The sequence below is a fragment of the Haplochromis burtoni genome, unplaced genomic scaffold (genome assembly GCF_018398535.1).
Source record: "Haplochromis burtoni strain Fernald_Lab_line unplaced genomic scaffold, NCSU_Asbu1 Contig_75, whole genome shotgun sequence".
In the NCBI taxonomy this organism is placed as follows: domain Eukaryota; kingdom Metazoa; phylum Chordata; class Actinopteri; order Cichliformes; family Cichlidae; genus Haplochromis; species Haplochromis burtoni.
The window spans coordinates 2268100-2287084 of NW_024582436.1; the positions used below are offsets into that span (position 1 = coordinate 2268100).

The 18985-nt window shown below is 39.4% G+C and overlaps 1 protein-coding gene across 2 annotated transcripts in view; it reads left to right on the forward strand.

Moving 5' to 3' along the window:
* The window catches only part of LOC102291884 (interleukin-1 receptor accessory protein-like 1-B), a gene marked incomplete at its 3' end in the record, with an annotated part of 149736 nt that overhangs the window by 74245 nt on the left and 56506 nt on the right, over positions 1–18985 (forward strand). For both annotated transcript variants that reach the window (XM_005935077.3, XM_042221845.1), the window contains 2 exon segments: positions 10195–10381; positions 11709–11862. In XM_005935077.3, coding sequence (XP_005935139.3) covers positions 10195–10381; positions 11709–11862 — 341 coding nt within the window.

An 18985-nucleotide genomic window follows, 5' to 3' on the forward strand; every position in this document is an offset into this window, starting at 1 on the left:
TACAAAACATATTTCTAGAGACATACTTAGAAGTTGATTATTACTGACAGGGTTTATTTAGAATAAAAAAAACCCTCAAAACTCTGTGAGTGCTAAATTCAAATGTACCTGAAATGATTTAGTTTATATACTAAGCTATATTATCCAAATAGAACAGAAACGGTTTGTTCAGAAATATTAATATTTCAAATTAAATCAGCACATATTCAATTTCCCACTTGAGAATAATGGCAGGGCATATACTCAAAGGCGACATAATCTCACATTTTTCATATAAAGTGAAATTAAACTCTCTTTTCATGAGCAAATGTGTCTTAAATCCTAAAACATCTCAAAGATTACATGACATGACTCTTATAGAGCTGTCTTTGTATGAGTGTTGAGAGACAAGAAGTGCAGTGAACTATAAATCAGTGTGAAAACGCTCATCTTGAAAGGTTACATTTAGATAAGGTAGAGTGAATCTCTTTTAAAATCAAGTTCTGTAACCGTTAAATGTAAGTAAAAGTAAGTTTGTCATTGACCACATTATCAACTTTATCAACTTGAGACAGAAGCACAATGGAGTTGCATTTGTGTGTTTAGTAGAGGAGTTATACATACTTTGTTTTCAGTTAAGATTAAAATACCAAATTCTCCATTTGGTTTTGCATAGAAACATTTACAGACACAGAGATGCAGCCAAATATAGGCAAAAAATAAATTATTAAATAAATCCCACAGTCAGACTTCAGTGGGTTGTTACATAGAGACTTTTCATAATACAAGATGCATAATCATGTGGCAGTAACTTATTAACCTTTACAGTAGAGAACATCCCTCAATAAACGCCTCATTGCAGTTCTTCATTTCAGAGAGATTTTAATAAACCCCGTTAAAGGCCCCATAAAGACCCAAAGAGGCAGGATACATGGAGTGTGACCAGGGGGAGTGTTTTTGTGTGCAATGATACCCTGAGCTATACCTGCATTTCATTATTGCTTGCTGTAGTTACAGTTTTGCACAGACACTTTCAAGTGCTGTTTCACTCTTAGTTAATATCGTCTTTTATTATTAACAATTTAGTACATGCTCTTGTTTATAGTTGCAATCAGAACTTTACATCTTATATATCTTTAATTATTTTAAAAAACAAGAATTTGGTGCACAAGTTTGAATTTATTTTGTGTTTTCTCCAATCTACACGGGTTCAAAAGCATATATACAAGCTTAAGTAAATTTTTACAACCCCCACTAATATTTGGTTACATGTACCTTAGAAAGTTGCACCTCAACTAGATGCTTGGTAGCCATTAACAAAATTCTAGCATGACTCCTGCTGGATATTTCCCCACTCTTCTTGGCCAATGTGATTTAAATTTGTTGGTTTCCTGGCTTTGACTCAGCATAGACCATGTTTGCAATAGGGTTGAGTGGTTTGGGGAGACCATTCCTAAAGTTTAATGTTTGTCTGCTTTGACCAAAACCAATGTGTGTTTGAGCTGTTGAAGCATTCAGTTGTGCTGAAAGCCTGATTGTTTAGCTCTTGATGTGAGATGAAGTTGAAGAATTTGGAGGTAGTCCTCCTTCTTAATTATTCTGCTTTGTGCAATATTCCAGCACCACTGACAACGAAATAGCCCCAGGGTACGATGCTACCACCGCCATGCTAAACAGCTGGCAAAGTGTTATTATGTTTGAAAGCTCCATCTTTACTCCTCCAAATATACCTCTTGTTATTGTGGTCAAATAGCTCAGTCTTTATCTTGTCTAACCAAGAAACTTTTCCCCAGAATGTAATTTTTTGTCCATGTAGGTAACTGCAAATTTCATTTAAGTTTGAAGGTGTTGATTTTGGCAGCAAAGGCTACTTTCTTGCTTGGAACCTTCTTAGTTAACGGCAATTTAAAATTTCACTGTGGACAGTCACGGTGGCGTTCCACTGGTTACTAATTCCTGGCAAACTTGAGCACAGATGCTTACTGAGCATCATTAATTTTTCATATTTATTTCCTATCTTATTCATAGCCTTTTCCTTTTTTGTTTTCTTTAGGTCACGAGCAGTTGTCCAAGCATTTCACTACATATCGTACTGTGTATGACTGTGTACGTGACAAATAAAATTTGAATTTGAATTTGAATTTGAGCATTCAAAATTATTTTCTTTGCCAATTTTTCCAGACTTTGTCAAAGTGGTGATTTATCTTGTAGAACTCGTACTTATGTACAGTTGTTTGAACTGATCATTTTGGAATCGTTAGTCATTCAGAAATGCCTCCAAGAGACTTTCCCAACTTGTGCTAATCTACATTTCTCTTTCTTCGATCTTCACTGATTCTTTCCCAACTTTCCCATTGTTCGGAGTATTATTCAATTCAATGAGTGCTGTCAAACAACAAAGAGAAACTACCAGTTGTAGTCAATCGAGCTCACTAATGAGAAGTTAATGGGCCTTGGCCATGTGAAGACATTGTAAAACCTTCAGCACCACTTATTAAAAGATTAAAGTGAGTGTATCTATACATCTGAGCCGTGCTTTTTAAAGTGATTTAAGATTGATGCTGTATAATCATTGCACCTTGGATAAAGAACAGGTCAGAACAATCATGTCCATGATGACTGTTGATAAACTTCTGGCCACAACTGTATACACTGTGTTGGAAATTCTGTGAATGCTAAAATTCTGCAGAATAGTGCAATCGTAACAAAGTGCCCCCAGCTGTGTTTTCCTCTCTGCTTGTGTTGAGCTGAGAGGATTTCGAACTTCTCAGATATCCTAATCAGAACACTGCAAGAGATTTGCCTCAGAGCTGAAATCAATTGTCTTTTTGTTAGAGTGTAAGCTTTTGAGTCACACACTGTAGCACATATGACCCAAACATTCTCCCCTAAAACTCCCTGCAGGCAAAGAGGAGTCTTTTCTTCACCCCCTTTAGATTACAAATAGGAGTTTCAGTATACCTTAATTTATGTGGAGACATCTCAAACAACCCTATAATAATAATAATAATAATAATAATAATAATAATAATAATAATAATAATAATAATAATAATAATAATAATTGGGATGAATAAAAAATGACATAACCATGCTACTATATATTAAAAACAACATCTCTAACATTTTCAAAAATTGAATATATAAGGTTAGATATATAGTTTGGCTTTCTATATATAATATGTAAAGTTAATAATCTGGCTAATAAACCATAATGATTTACTTGGTTTGTTGACTCTTATAATTAATGTATTCAATTAAAATCACAATATGTGCCACTGGTATAGTATAGCATTTATAATTTTTTGTAGACAGAGCTTCACTTCTCTGTGTTTTATTTTCTCTTAGATTATTTGCTTTTCTCAAAATCTGTATTTAGCTATTAATTAATAGCAAATAATTAATTTTTAGTGTTTGCACAAAGTGCTTGCTCAAAGAGAATTTTTCTTTTTTTCTACAACATGGAAAGTTTTCAACTTACACTGTGTCAGTGCTATATCAGTAACGTCCTTGATAGAAAATAGTTGTTAATGGAGACGTTAGTATCTACTGAACAGTTTGCACTTGTAATGTTATACAGGTACTTATATTCATGTACACTTGGGTTAACTATGATTTTTTTAAAAATGTTATCAAAAATAGACAATTAGAGGGTGTTAGGGTGCCTGGGTCGTCGACCCAGTGTTTTGTGTTTTTTGGTTCCTTGATTCTGTTTATTTCATTATATTCTAGCTTTGCCTTATGGGTTATAGGATTATTCTTAGTTTAGGTTCTCTGTGTGGGTTTTGTTAGTTTTAGTGTTCTGGTTTTCTGTCTGTGATCCATAGTTGCTGTCTCCCCTGTCTGCTGTATCCCCGTGTCAAGTATGTGTCTCTGTGTAATGTTTCCTGTTTTACTTTGAAGGTCCATGTCTTATTGTTAATGTATCTGGTTTTGCTTCCCCTGTCTCGTTAGGCCTGATTTGCCCCAGCTGTGTTTCCCTCCTGTTTCCCATTCCCTGATTGCTCCCTCTGTGTATTTAAGCTCTGTGTTTCTCTGTGTGTCATGATCTACTGTTGTATATGCTGTGTGTTCTGTCTGCCTGTGTAAGTTATTTGGAGTCTTAGTTTTGTTCTGTTTGAGTTCATGTTTGTCTCCGGAGTTTGCACTTTGGGTCCTCCATTTTACTAGTGATGGGCAGATGAAGCCCCATGAAGCACTGAAGCTTTTCATCCAATTGGTTCACCCCAACGCGAAGCTTCATGAAGCTTCATTTGCTCTAGCAGGACACCTGCTGGACGTAAAAATAATAGCTGGCATGAATTTGAAGAGTGTGGCATTATACACAGCCTGTAAATGTCAACAACAAAAGGAGTGTGTAAAACATGTATATTGTAGTGATGGCAGTATACTGTGTATATTTATAGTGGCAGTATGGGAAATGATTATTTGGAAATGCTTGAAATGGAAATGATCATTTACTGTGAGGTGAGGTGTGGTTGGGGTGTGGACAGTAGTTGTGCTTTTGTAACGTTGAGGTATGGACAGCTACACACTGAGGCTTTGAGCCTCAGTCCTGCCTGTTCACATTTTATTCTGTAAAAACTAAATTTTCACTGCTTTTATGACCTTTTTAGTGGGGAGAACATAGCTAGGATTTAATGATTTAACAAATCTTTTGAATCCTTTGTCCTCCACAATGCTAAATGGCTGGGAGTCCTCAATCACCATGCTGACCAGGTCTTCATCTATTTGAGATTGTTCTCCTGAGGAAAGACAATAAAGATAAAGCACAAATATAAATATCACACACGTAACTTATAACAGTTGTATAATATTGTTATATCATTTAGTAACATTACTGCATGCTATATTATCATTGCATTTGATGGCTCACCTGGTCTTGCTCCACAATCGGTGTCCCCCTTATTCTCATGCAAAGCTCTGTAGTGCCTAAGCATGGATGAGGTGTTGTTGTTATATCCCAGCTCCCTGGCACATAGCAAACACTTCACCTTGTACAAAAGTCAAGACAGCTCAACATAAATTGTATTGCACCATCAGTATCATGAAAATACATCTTCTGTAGAAATTTACATACCTTGTTGGGAGGAATAAGATCAAAATGTTCCCACACAGGGGAGGACATCCTCCTCTTCTTAGCTGGCTCCATTCTCTCCTGACTTTCTCTCCTCACTCTCATAAACCTCCAAACGGTCTCCAAACTCTCACTAACCGCAACTCTCCATCAAACACCCACATTTTTGAATGAAGTCTGAGGGGTTTATATCGCTGTCATATCTCGCGGCAAAGTTCGAACCACTTCATGAACCAGTCACGTGGTACAGCCGGGCAGCGAGGCTTCGGACGTCATCATTTTCAGCTCCTCCCATAAATGAAGCAAGCCTCGATACGCGCTTCGCGGAAACGCCCCCTCCATTACTCGACACACGCTCCGAAGCCTCGATACAGAACGTCCCATCACTACATTTTACCACTCCTGCCTGCACTCAGCCTACAAATGACAGAGCGTATATATTGTAATATACATATTTTGATCCATCATCCACTACTAACTGGAAAACTTCTGACTGAAAACTTCAATCACTGGCTTCATTTTTCAGCATGACAGTGTTCCCATCCTGTACACTGCCACACAATGACAAAGACATATCTTAACATAGCATCATGTTAAAAGAGAATGGAGCAAAGGCAACCAACATCCCAAGAACACTTTTAAACGTCCTTCAAGAATCCTGGAAAACTATCCTGAAGAGTACTTAAAGAAATGTACAGAAAATCATAAGAATTTACAAAAAGTCATCCCTAAGAGAGTTCAGGCCGTGTTGAAGTATAAGATGGCCATATCAAATACTGACTTTGTAGTTTTGTAGTAGTTTACTTTAAGAAGTTTGTAGTGCAGTAAAAACATTTGCAAAGTAGAGACAAATGTAATATGAGTTTAATTATTTTTAAGAATGTTTTATTTATGTGGTTTTAGTAGATGTGTAGAACTACACATCTGCTATAGAACTAAATATTTAGTAATACACATTTAGTATATGTTACTTTCCAAAAAAAAAACCCCCACATGTATACAAATTGTAACGTGTTTAACCAGTTATAACCTTTTACTGTAATGTAGATAATAAAATAAATTACAGTAGAATCTCCATCTGTATATCATTCCCTTTATGTTAAGGGTTTTGTCATTTTTCAACCAATAAATCATTACACGGGCCTTGAACTTGTTGGATATAAGCCAACATGAATGCACTGTACATTCCTACACAATTTTATCAGAATTCATTCAAATCTTTTCGAGCTATTGTGTTTGCAGACAGAATGATGACATACATGCGAATGCTACCAAAAACATAACCTCCTTGGCAGATGTAATGAGGGGTCTCTTAAGACTATTTGCATGGTATAACACATGCCCATGCTACAGGATTGATTAGTCTGAGAGTTAGTCCATTGTTAGGTATTTGCAGCATTTATACAAATTTATGTTATTTAGTATTAATTAATATGATACATGCTTTTATAAGGTGCATAAACGGTATAACTGGGTCATTTTAACCCATTTTGTTAGGTGGTTGACAGGCAACATAATGACACTATACCTCCTGTTGTGAGATATAGATGAGAACCTTTAGGGACCTTAGCTGTACCTGTATGCCAAATTTAAATATTAAGGATACATATATACCTATTTATACCAAAATGACTGTGGTCAGATTGGGTTGTTATAAGCAGTGGGGACAAGTTTTATAACATTAAAGAGTTAACTGGAATCAGCAATTTAGAAGCACTGATGATTATATATCCTATAATGACCACTCTCTTGTCAAAGCTGTTAGTCAGTACTTTTAAGTCCTTGTCATTGTAAAGTTCAAAGTCAGTGTTGTAATTTAACGGGCTAAAGCTGACACAACAAAAATGTGTCACTGTCCTAACATCCCCTGCCTGTACAGTATACATAATACATTATCCTATAGCTATGTGTATGTTGTGTAATGTCTATAATTGAAGGTAAATCGGTTCTAAGTCCAGCTTTTCGCTAAAGCCCTCCAGGTGTTTTTCTCAGAAAGAGATACTGAGGCACACCACACTATTTCTCTGTGGATAGATTGTGCGTACATTTATTGTGTGCGTGTGTGTGTGTGTGTCTGCGTGTGTGTGAATGATTATTTGTCCTTCTCTGTCTGCAAATTTAAGTCCAATTGCCAGTTTTCATGTCAAGGTGACTTAATTTACATACCAATCTCCATGCTCTCCCTTTGACTCTCTCTCTTTTATTCCTTTGCTCTTTCCCCGCCTCTCTTTCCTCTGCATATCATCTCTCAGGTCTGTAACACTGAGTCAGAGTCACTGAGCCAACAGACTTTTTTTTCCACTCTTTCACTGCCACAGTCTCTACTTTTGGTGGATAAATTATTTTATAATACTTCCAGTAATAAACCTGTGTTCTAGAGTATGTGAAAAATGGTGCATTTACTTCCCATGATTACGCTGTCCAACATGTTAGATAATAATATGTGGAGAATTACAGCTACCACGAGCTGCAGACAAATATCTAAAGCTGCTATACTTAAATAGAATGTGACAGACGTGAACGACACCATAGGAGTGTGCATCGACCTCCGGCTGTCCATCAATCAAGCGTAAGCACCAACACCTTCCCACAATGCCACAGGGTGCCTGCTGTGAATATTTAACATGCAGAGTTGTCTTCTGCAGGCTTCTTGGGCACTTCAGTGGTTGATACAGGTTCTGGTTTGACTTTATATATGTATAAATTTCCTTACATGCAAATGTGATGTACATGCCCGTGTTTGTGCCATTGAGTGTATGTTTGCATAGTTGTATTTGTACAGTAGACAAATACAGCGTATTGTTCACGTGTACTCTGTAAGCCTCGAGCAACACATCTTCCCACTCTGTTCCCTCCAGATAGGAGGTATTGAGTCAATAATGTTAGTTTTCTGCACCAAGAGGGCATAGCTCTGTGAGGCTATCTTGCATCTTGCTTTAGCTTCCTACAGCGTCTTCTAGATGCCCTTTTGGTCATTTTTATGTAGGAGAAATATGCTTTTTTTTTTTCTCTGATTCCAAGTAGCTACAGTGTATTCTCATTTTGTCCCTCTTAGTACTATCTGTTGCTAGCCTTCCATAGCAGCACATAGCCACACGTCTTTTAAGCATACATGGATGCGTGGGTGCACACGTGCATGTCTGTGTCTGTGTTTTATGGCCCCAGGAGGTCAGAGGTGTTTATATGAGAGAGGGGACTCCCTTATTGCTTCCATAACCTGAATAGATCATATGAAACTCCGTCATTTACAGTGAATGGGAGCATCTGGCCAGCCATAAATGTAATGTAATGAAATGAAAGCCCATATGGCCTGTACAACCAGCCTTCCAACAAGGTGACTGACCAAGTGAGAGCTATCCCAGACAGACACACATTAAAAAGAATGTGGTCTTTTGGGGTGAGGCCATTTGTAATGGTTTGGATCAGGCTAGTCTCACAGACACGTGGATCCATGCCTTCGTTACCCCTAGACTCAATTACCGCAATGGCATTCTTTATGTCATCGGAAGTTCCTAACAAACTCTGGATGTGTTTACCGGTTTATTCACTCACTCGAACACTTTTTCTTGACCACAAGCACCTCTCCTGGCTTGCTGTTCCACATTAACTGAAGCTGCAGCCCTTTTGGTACATGCACGTAGCCTTTAACTTTCCATTAGCTAGAGAACCTAAATGTCTAAATCAGTCGGATTGGACATTTAGGAGTCTTTTACCAGCTTCCTAGTACAAAGTACTTGCACCCTTATGAGAGTAGCTCAGGTAATTGTGTGGTGAATTCACACAGAGCAAGTGGACATCATGTGCCTCCTTCACACTCTGCCCAGATAAGAAGGTCACCTAAATCAAGTGGAGTAATGATAGTTTGTCTGACCCAGGCTACTTCCTGTTGTGTTCTACAGGTGAGAAAAAGCACCTGCAGAAATATCCCAGTTTGATTTTCCCAACATTGTTTGCAACTTATGTGGAAAAGTGTCTTTCATTTTTTTAGGCACAAACCCATCCACAGCCGTCACCATACTCCCTCCTCCTTCCCCAGATACATTGAGGAGTGCATCACTGTCTTAAACTGTATTTAATTGATAGACAGTGTTTTGGAAATTGCATTTTATCAAATGATTTCCCCCCTTTTCTCTTTCTCTTTATTCCTCTGTTTATAAAGTACTCACAATGTAGTACTCAGACTACAAGCAAACTGCACCAAGCTACAAAGCTTCAGGGACAGGATTAAGGGATACGATTATCAGTCTTATCCCTTTCAAAGACTCTGCATATTCACAAACAGATATCTTTTTAGAGATGATTTCATGTAAGTATCTCTACAAAGTGCTTTCAAACTAGAAACATATTTTTTTTTACAACTTTTTACAACCTCACAGCCCTGCTAAAGTCTGAAAGAAACTGGAGCACTGAAGCTAAATGCCAGAAAATTCCTGCGATTGAGGTCCAAAATCTTGTGGAGAGACCTCCAAAAATAGTAGAAACTATTACAGCGGCAAGGGTGTCCACAGATTTTCGGCCATGTATCATAGGCTTACCAGGGAACACTTTGTTACAGTCAGTTCTTAGCTATGTGTCAGTGGTGATAGGGACTGTAATGAATGTGGCTTTGATGATCGTTTTTATAACATTAATTTAAAGACAGAGTCATCTTTCTTTCTCGAATATCAAAGCTCGGGTTGTAGCTCAGGTGGTTGCTGAGAAAAAGGGGGAGGGTTGAGTCCTCGAGAGGCCATGAATCTTTCACTGTCCTGTTGTGAGACCATTTTTGCATTTCTCGTTTTTCAGATTAACAATTCAGCTCCCCCCCCCCCCCCCCAACAAAAAAATTTTCAGAATGTAGTCATGAATGTTTTCCACTGATTTTCCATTATTGCTAGCACTACAAACACAAAAAGAGGGCGAGCGAGGCAGAGGGGGGTAAAAAGGAAAAGAATAATAACTGAAAAGCTATCAAAGGAAAAAAAAACATGGTTCGTTTTTGGTTTGTGAAAAAGAGAAATCATATAAAAAGTTTCCTTTTTCTTTCTTATTCTTTGCAGATGTTTTTATTGAGCTGACAATAAAAGAAGACTAAATAAGAGCGTTATTCTAATCAAACTCATTCGTTAACTCCTTGCACTGTTCTTCTGTGCCGACAGGAACTCTACATACTGCATGAAGGTTTCCATGTCTCTGACTGTGGCGGAAAATGACACAAACCTGTGCTACAACTCTAAAATGAGACGAATGGAGAAGGCTGAGCTCAGCAAGAGTAAAGACATCCTCTGTCCTGACATAGATGACTATGTTGAACCTGGCAAAGAACCAGACATCACCTGGTCCAAGGTGAGCTTGCTGTTCGACTGAGCGTGCTCGTTAATATGTGATTATGTTTCTTCTGCCATATGATCTTTGCATCATTATTTTATCCTTGCCTGGAGGCTCAGTGATATTTTTGTTTCCTGAATCCTCTTATTTGTCAGAAAGAAGGGGGCGTCTGTCTTTCTGATTATACAACCGAGAAATATTCTTCAGTGCTTCATTGGTTTGTTTTCATCTAATTTCTTGCCTGTTTGTGTTTAAAGCCTTATTGGAATTGTGTTTCCAGATTACTTAGGCAGATTATGTATAAAGGCAATGATGACAATGAAATCCTTAAGCCACATTCGCAGTGTGCCACACCATTTTGAGAATCATCGAAAGAGAGTGAGGAGGGAGCAGAGGGCAGCCACAGAGATGGCTTTTATAATGAACACAAAACCTCTATGAGAAGAAAATTGTGCAATGTCATTCTGTGCCCTGTGGAAAAAGTGGATACCCTCCAAATGCTCCTGGTCCCTGATCTTTATTCAGCATGCACCTCCGCCCCCATCACCTGGGTTCTTGCCTTTCCTAGGTCAGGCATGGCCTGCGGACAACGGAGTGCATCCCGGAGAAAGGCTCATGCCAGACTAATCACAGGCAGATCAGCGGTAGATTAGCTGGCCGGGCTTGACCTCTAGGTTTTTCCAGAATTCAATTACGATCTTGGTAATGACTGGGAGTGCTGGAACCCGGAGTTATTTGGACCACTGCGGAGCCTCCGTGATTGAATTCGAAGGTTGCCGAGAGCAATGGTAGAATAGAATCCACCGAGCCACCGCTGTCCCTGGCTGAGCACCAAGGAGCTGAAGAAAGTATCATGTCACGAAGTCACTCACTTTGCCTGCTCACGGATGTAGCACAAACACACTTATTTTGTCTGCAGAGAGTAGTGTAAATAAAATTCTCCGTCTCTCTGTGGCCTTTGTAGAATATTGAATGGAGAATATTCCGTTCAGTGCAATAAATCTTGATCAGATAAGTAGGACAATAGCTTAGTTTTATCATTTTAGCTTATAAAATTATTATATCAGAGTGACGAGCTATGTGTTTTTACCACTTTATTCACTTTTTTTTACACTCAGCATTGTTAAAGTGTTTGAAATCTCATGGATGTATATTTGTAAAAAAGATTCTGCAGGTCTTAAATTTCTCAAGGCCTTGCTTTCCCAGAATATTGCATCTCTGGCCACACAAAGTCCACAGCGTCTTTACACTTGTCACTTATATGACATCTGACACCTCACGTAAATAGATACGTATCAGTAAATAGATATTTACAGTTCTGATCTGCCTGTTCTTTGGTACACAGGAGTGCCGTCCAAAGCAGTGGCGTGCAAGCATCATCCAGAAGAGAGACATTCTGTCTATCCAAGAGGTAACAGAAGATGACATTGGGAATTACACCTGCGAAGTCCAGTTTGGTGGTTTTGTGGTCAGAAGGACGACTGAACTCACAGTAACTGGTAAGTTCTCAGGAAAACTGAAGATGTGTTTTCTGCGTGTAGAGGCGCCATTTATACAAATTCTCCACATAGTAGCACATGTTTTAAGAATGAGCAGAGTAGTAATTATAGTAGACAGTTGAATAAAAGGAGAGGATTGTAACAAAGATACACACGTAGCCACGCACACACACTCATACAAACACACACACAAATACCACAGGGTATGGCAATGATGCCCTGCTGTTGTGTTAATTGTTGGAGGGAGGTGAATGCTGTGGCCTGGCATCTATCCCTCCTTCTAACTCAGCACTTTCCAGTCAGCTAAGCAGTGTTGAAATATTTAAGGCTATAGGCTAAACTCATTCACACAGAGAGCTAAAGAGCCAGGACCAAGGTCAGTAGATTTACAGTGCACTTACTCTTTGTTTCTATACATCTCTCACTCCTTTTTTTTTTTCTCTTTACCTTGCACAGCTGCAAGGTGAGCGTGTGACAAATAAACGCATTCATCTGTTGAAACCTGGGAATTGGATGCTCTGGCTTGTGTGTTCTGCCAGGTTAACTGCTCTGATGAGGATTGAGGGTGAATCTAGTTTTTCCTTTGCCTTTTTATACTCAATGTTCCCGCCTAAAGAATACTGATCTCTCTGATACTGACTGCTACAGTATATTGTGTACTAACACTGCTATATTGAGTGGATTCTTTGTTTTCAGTTGTGATGTAGCAATTACAAGAAATTATTCAGCGCATCTTTTTGATGATGTTTAGGATAGTGGTATGATAAATGCAAATATTTAATATGATTTCATTATTAAATGTGTCCGCATAGATTGTTCATGGGCATGTTTGGTGTTTTCCCCACACTGAATATTTGTGAACACTTGATTGATATCCTTAGTGGCACTTTTTTGAGTAATTGGCCATTGTTGTTATGTAATATGAAGGCGTTTATGCATTTGAAGTGCACAGACTGCTGTCTGGCAGAGAGAGAGAAAGCTACATGTCTTAACCTGAGGAGAGTGTGCTGTTGGATAAGATTAAAAGTGATCCTGGAGGTGTGGTTTTGAGATTGGCTGTGGTTGTGACTGATGGGCTATCAGTTTATCCACGGCAGGGTTCAACAGGCAGACACATTAGATTTGGCATTATTGCCATTACTATCGCTGGGAGAGCCTTCCCAGCTTGGTTGACTCATTACTCTAGTACGTGAGTACCCCTCATTTGTGGGTCATGCAGTTTGTTAACCAGTTTGGGTTTTTGTTCCATAGCTCCAAAGTCACATCACCAGTGTTGAAAGTAACCTTTTTCCCTCCCTAGATATTGTGGTATCTACAGTTGATATGAGCAGAATTTGCAGGTTTGCTAAGCATTTAGATAATAAATTGAATACATTTAAATAATTTTGGAGCAATCCAAAAGAAAGTTCAAGGTATTCTGGCATGCTGAGAACTATTTATTTATTTAATCAACTTTTTGGAGAAAATGTAATAGCAAACTCTGAGGACTTTACCTTGCCAGTGTGCCCTAAAAGAAACGTTGTTGTTTCTGCATTTTTTAGTAAAAGGTGAATTAAATCCCTTCATCTTTTGGTACCACAACAATTCACCTTGGCTAAATTTACTTTTTAAATTGTTTTTGATAGATTTTGTTTTAAGTTGTTTTGAATTCATAGTGCACACCTTAGCATACCTGTTCAACTGCTCGTTTAAAAGAAATCTCTAATTATCCAATCACATGGCAGCAACTCAGTGCACTAAAAATGACTGGACACCACAACCTACTTGAGTGTTGTTGCTGATCACATCCATCCCTTTATAACCACAGCCACCCATCATCTGAAAGGTGCTTCTAGTCGGGTACTGCACCATGTCCAAGAGTTCAGATTCACGCCACAGATGTGGTCAAATCTGCAGCAACTGTTTGATGCTGCTATGTTAATATGGACCTAAATATCTGAGAAAAGTTTCCAACACCTTGTTTAGTCTATGCCACAAAGGACTAACGCATTTCCAAATACAAAAGGGGGTCAACCCCAGTACTAGAAAGGTGTACCTAATAAACTGTCCTGTGAGTATATGGTCTAATAATACTGTTGGTGTGTTTAATTGAATGCTATAAAATGTGTAGGCTTCATGAGTGAATCCCATGCTGGCTGTGCACTCTAAGTACTTTAGCGGTATCTTTGTGTGTTGTCAGGTTGACCTTAATGTTCTGTAATGATGATGTCATAATACCTTTACTGCATTATAAATCAACAAAATAGACAACAGAAAGAAGGAGAGGGTGAGATTTGGACAGAGGCAGAAAGAAAAAGAAGAAACAACAGTCATGTGAAATACATATTTACTTTCCCTTATCTTTCCATATGTGAACTCAACATGTTGCCTCCACGCAGAGTGAGGTATGAGAGCCCGTACAACAGAAATGGTAAATCACTGGGAAGAGCAAGCTTTTAGGGTAAAGTAACAGTGAACTATAATGAACCAGTGAGTGCAAGAGGATAAAAATGAATATTTATTTTCTCACTCTGAACCTATTTTACACTTAATCACATTCATCAGAACATAAAGTGCCATCATTTGTCATGAAAACAGAGTTAGAAAGTTTACACTTGGGACACGATGCTTTTCAGCATTAATGCAGCAGAAAACTATCAACCATGACAACAGTTTAGCGAGATTCTTTTGACAGGGAAATGCAGTAATGTAAATGCCTGCGTTCTCTTCTGTATTTTCTACTCTGCTTTTTCTGTTGTAAAAGAAAAAAATATGGGGATACTCTAAATACTATAGTACCACTTGATTTAGCCTTAGTGGGATACCTCCTCTTTTAAAGCTGTAGTCTCCTGTTAGAATCAGATTAGCTCCCTCTCACCATGGGCTCATTTCCTATAATAAACCTACACCATCATCCCCTCAAGTGGGTGTGCGATTATCCACATTTTATCACATCCTGTTAAAACCGACATTGCCTGGACAGCAAACATAAAAGGCCAAACTACGTCCAAGGGCTAATGTTGTAGTTTATTTGATAGGCCAAGAGGACGAAGGAGGTTATTAAGTTTAACTGATCTTAAATATAGCGCAATAGATACTGGCCTTTGCTGTGACCCTGCCTCACTGCAGACTGTGTGTGCGTGTGTGTGTGTGTGTGTGTGTGTGTGTGTGTGTGTGTCTGTGAGTGTTCTGACCCTACTCCACTATGTAATGACTTCCATTAGAAGCAGTAGGGGAGCTGCTATCTGGAATAAAGTAAGTCTTGTAATAGAGGTTAACTATGAGCATAAACACAGGCCCTCACAGATCAGGCTGATCCAGGAGCCCCTTAATCAAGCTCTGATGCTCTTCGGGTTAATCGGAATGTAAAACAAACAACAGCCCCTCGCCTCATTTTATGTTTATGTCACGGTGCATTGAAATTTTCTTATCTGATTCTGAGCGTGCAGACGCAGGGAGGTACAGCCCGTGCAGCAACCGAGTGCACTGAGAACAAATGCACCATTATCAACAGATGGAAAGATTTTCCTTTTCCCCGCCCCCCATGGGCCTTCACCTCCACCTCCCATCTTTAAAAGAGAGTGCCTTTTTGTGTACTGTTATAATTGATTCATAGCAGCAGCAGGTTGGCCATTCCGCGGTTCCTCTGGGGAATGCTGAGTGTGGTCAGATTTGTCTACAACTGTGTTTACCCCTTCCCACTTTCACAGACACACGGAGCAGTCTCCGAGCCGAAACTGCAACCCACCTATGATATGAACCGATACGAGCGTGGGCCGCTTTATCTGTGCGTGCCTGCGAGTTTGTCTTTTTAACGTTAAACATACATACTTGTGGGAATTTTGTGTGATGTTTCATTCTACGTCTGAATCGTTTCTGTTAAATTTTTATGGCTCTCTTAGGCCTCATTCCAGTACTGTGATGGTAATGCTACAACAGTAAAACACCAGATAAAGCTCGGTTCAGCTGATGTATGCAGCCTGCTCTGTGTTCTGCAGGAAGGAAAATATTATACAGGGAGAGCGGAAAAGGATAAAGAGAACAAGGGAGCGAAAGTGACTGATAACAGCAAAAAGAGGGAGAGGGAGAAGCGATAGAACAGAGTGAAAAAGATAGAGGTTGGTGCTCGTGTATCTTATCTGTATTCCTAGCCAGTGTTTCCCAGCAGAAACAGTGTGTCCAGGACTATAAACAGACTATTATCCTAGTGTTTATCACAGTGCACATTACCGTTTGCCTCTGTCGGACTTACTGTAATGGAGTCGTTTGGTTTGATGGATGCCTCGGGCGTGGGTTTCTATCTATTGCTCCCATTATACCACTGTCTGCATCCCTTCACTGTAGAAATGTGTGCCTGCACATTCAGCATAGCCTGCAAGCATGGTGATTGAGGTTATGGCCAATGTAAATGTACCATTTGGCACAGTGAATTGGAGGTGCACAGGGCAAGAGGAAATCGAGGGGAGGAGAGGAATCGTCTACCTTACATTACCGCTTGTAGAATGTCCACAGCGCAAAAGGGGCGATGCTTGGAAAACTCAATTTATGTACAGTGAATGAATATGTTTATTTGTGAGGATAAAATATGTGACTGTTTGTGTCCTCGCTGTATAGGCATGCATTGTGTCTGATTTTTATACACTCAGCAGGCAGTGTTACACCTAAGATTCCTCCATCAGAGTTTACAGAAACTGAATGTATTTGTGTGTGTAATGAGGAGCTGATGTGGGGAGTGGTGAGCTGGGACATTGTCTCATTGCAGTAAAAGGTTTCTTACCGTTCTTCCTCCACAGGGTCACCTTCAGAAGTGCGTGCACTTCACAGCCTTATAAAATGTAACCGGCGACATGCACATGTGTGAGCATGACTGTGTGATGTAGTTATATATTTATTTATCAAGGCGATGACTTGACTTTTACTTTGTCGGCTGGATGTAGCCTCCGTGGATGCAGCAAGGGGAAAAAAAGCGGAGGCAGAAGCAGTCAGCAGAGACGTGAAAGAGGAGTGTGGTATCCACACCTCCTCCGTCTGTTTTCTGTCCTCATCTATCAGGCCGAAGGAGGATAGATGGATGGAGAGGCAGCGATTAGCTATGATATTATCCCATAGAGTGGGAATATGAGGAATGAGAGGTGAGAGATAAGAAGTGTGGGGTGAGAAAAAGAGATGGGTTTAGCCTCAGCTGAAACCTTCTCCATCTCCGAGACTATGTGCTTGCGTGAATACGTTGTAACTCGGATGCCTGTCGTGTGCTGGCCTGCCATGATCGACTCTCAGCCTCGGTTACTGTACATGTCCTTGGAGACGAGATGATAAAATCACACCTGAGATAAGTGTTACGCCAGCAGTTGACTTTTCCCAACTTCACTTACACACCAGTGCACTTGTGTACACACACACTTACATCAATCACACCCATGAGAGGATGGCACACCCAATATAAAATTGCTTTATATTATCTGTCACAACCTGCTGATACAGATAAATCCGCATGCTTTTCAGAGCCTATAAATTTACAAAGCAGCTCAGTTACTGGTGAAACAATAGCACTGTATAGGATGGAAGAAAATGGCTCATTAGTTTAGGGTCAACTATCACTCTCATCATTAACTAATCTGTGCCCCTTGCCATATCTACCTCACCCCTCACCTCCCCGCCCTCTCCTCCTCCTGTCTCTCCAACTCACTTCATCACTATTCACCAGCTGTCCTCTTAGAGTCTGAGCAGGCCAGAGTTCACATTGTTTTAATTCAATTAAAATCGACATCAGTCTGCATGTGACGAATGAAATTTACATACTACACAATTAATCTTGCCTGACCTACCACACACTACCCACATACACACCCTCTGTCTGTGGTTATTATCATTATCTAGGCCTATAGCGTAAGTACAAGAGCATGAGTGAAATTAAAATTATTATTCTGTCTTTTGAAGCCTTTTGAAGTCTGGGTCAATAATTAAACAGTGTTATGTAGTGGCTGACGAAGTACGTCTAAAAAGACCTGTTACTGTTATATTTTTGAGTCCAGTGAAATGGTCTCCTTTCACTGAACGTGTCCTCTATGATAGGGATAAGTCATAACGTTCATAACACTGATATCACTTATCATAGCAATATGAATGACACTGAACTTATATAGCGTGGCCTTCCAATAACATGAGTACTTCAGACTATGATAGATAGATAGATAGATAGATAGATAGATAGATAGATAGATAGATAGATAGATAGATAGATAGATAGATAGATTAGATAGATAGATAGATAGATAGTAGGGGTAGAACGATACACAAAATTCACGGTTCGGTTCGATATTTTGGTGTCACGGTTCAAAAAAATGTTCATGCCTTTTTAATTTGTCATTTATTAAAATTATAAATATATATTTTAACTCAAAAGTACAGTTTTTAAATTTAATGTTGCTGAAACAACAAAGTAATGAAAAAAAAAATCTATCTGATCGAGAAATCACTCATCTTTGGAAAAGAGAGTTTATTACAGAGAAATGGCTCTTTCCAAAATAAAAGCTACACTATACGCTTCTTCTGGGCTATATTCTCAGCAGCATATTAAACATATCAGGTCCCCATAAGGAGAATCATGTGCTAACGGATGTCTAAATGACTCGGGTAAAGTTTGTAGCATGCGTGCTTGTTGTTTTTGTCTGCTTCCACTTATCTTTGCACTAGGATGATGTCGGAGTAAATATGCAGTCATATTCATTTTGTTCCCACTAGTGCTGTCAGCAGTAATCTCGTTGAAATGACATTAAAGCCACAACACGGCAAATCTCCGTTAACGAGCTACCGCGGATCGCCCCGTGCGTGGGGCTGGACAGCCAACGTGTTAACGAGCTAACTGCGCTAACGCACTAGTTCCCACCAATGTAATTGAGCATTTTGTGGCACATCCAACATACTGTTTTACTTTTGTCCATGACGCGCTTACCTTCAGGGTCATACGTCACATGAAAACCAAAATACTTCCAAACGCCACATCTGAATGAGGGTGGGGGAGGTTCAATTTGCCATGTTGCAAGGAGAGCTTAACTTCTGTCTGGCTAGCTTGCCCTGCGCTCAGTGAATCTGCGTTCGACTACTCCGCCTAGGCTGCACTGTCGAGCGCAGATCGACTGAGCGC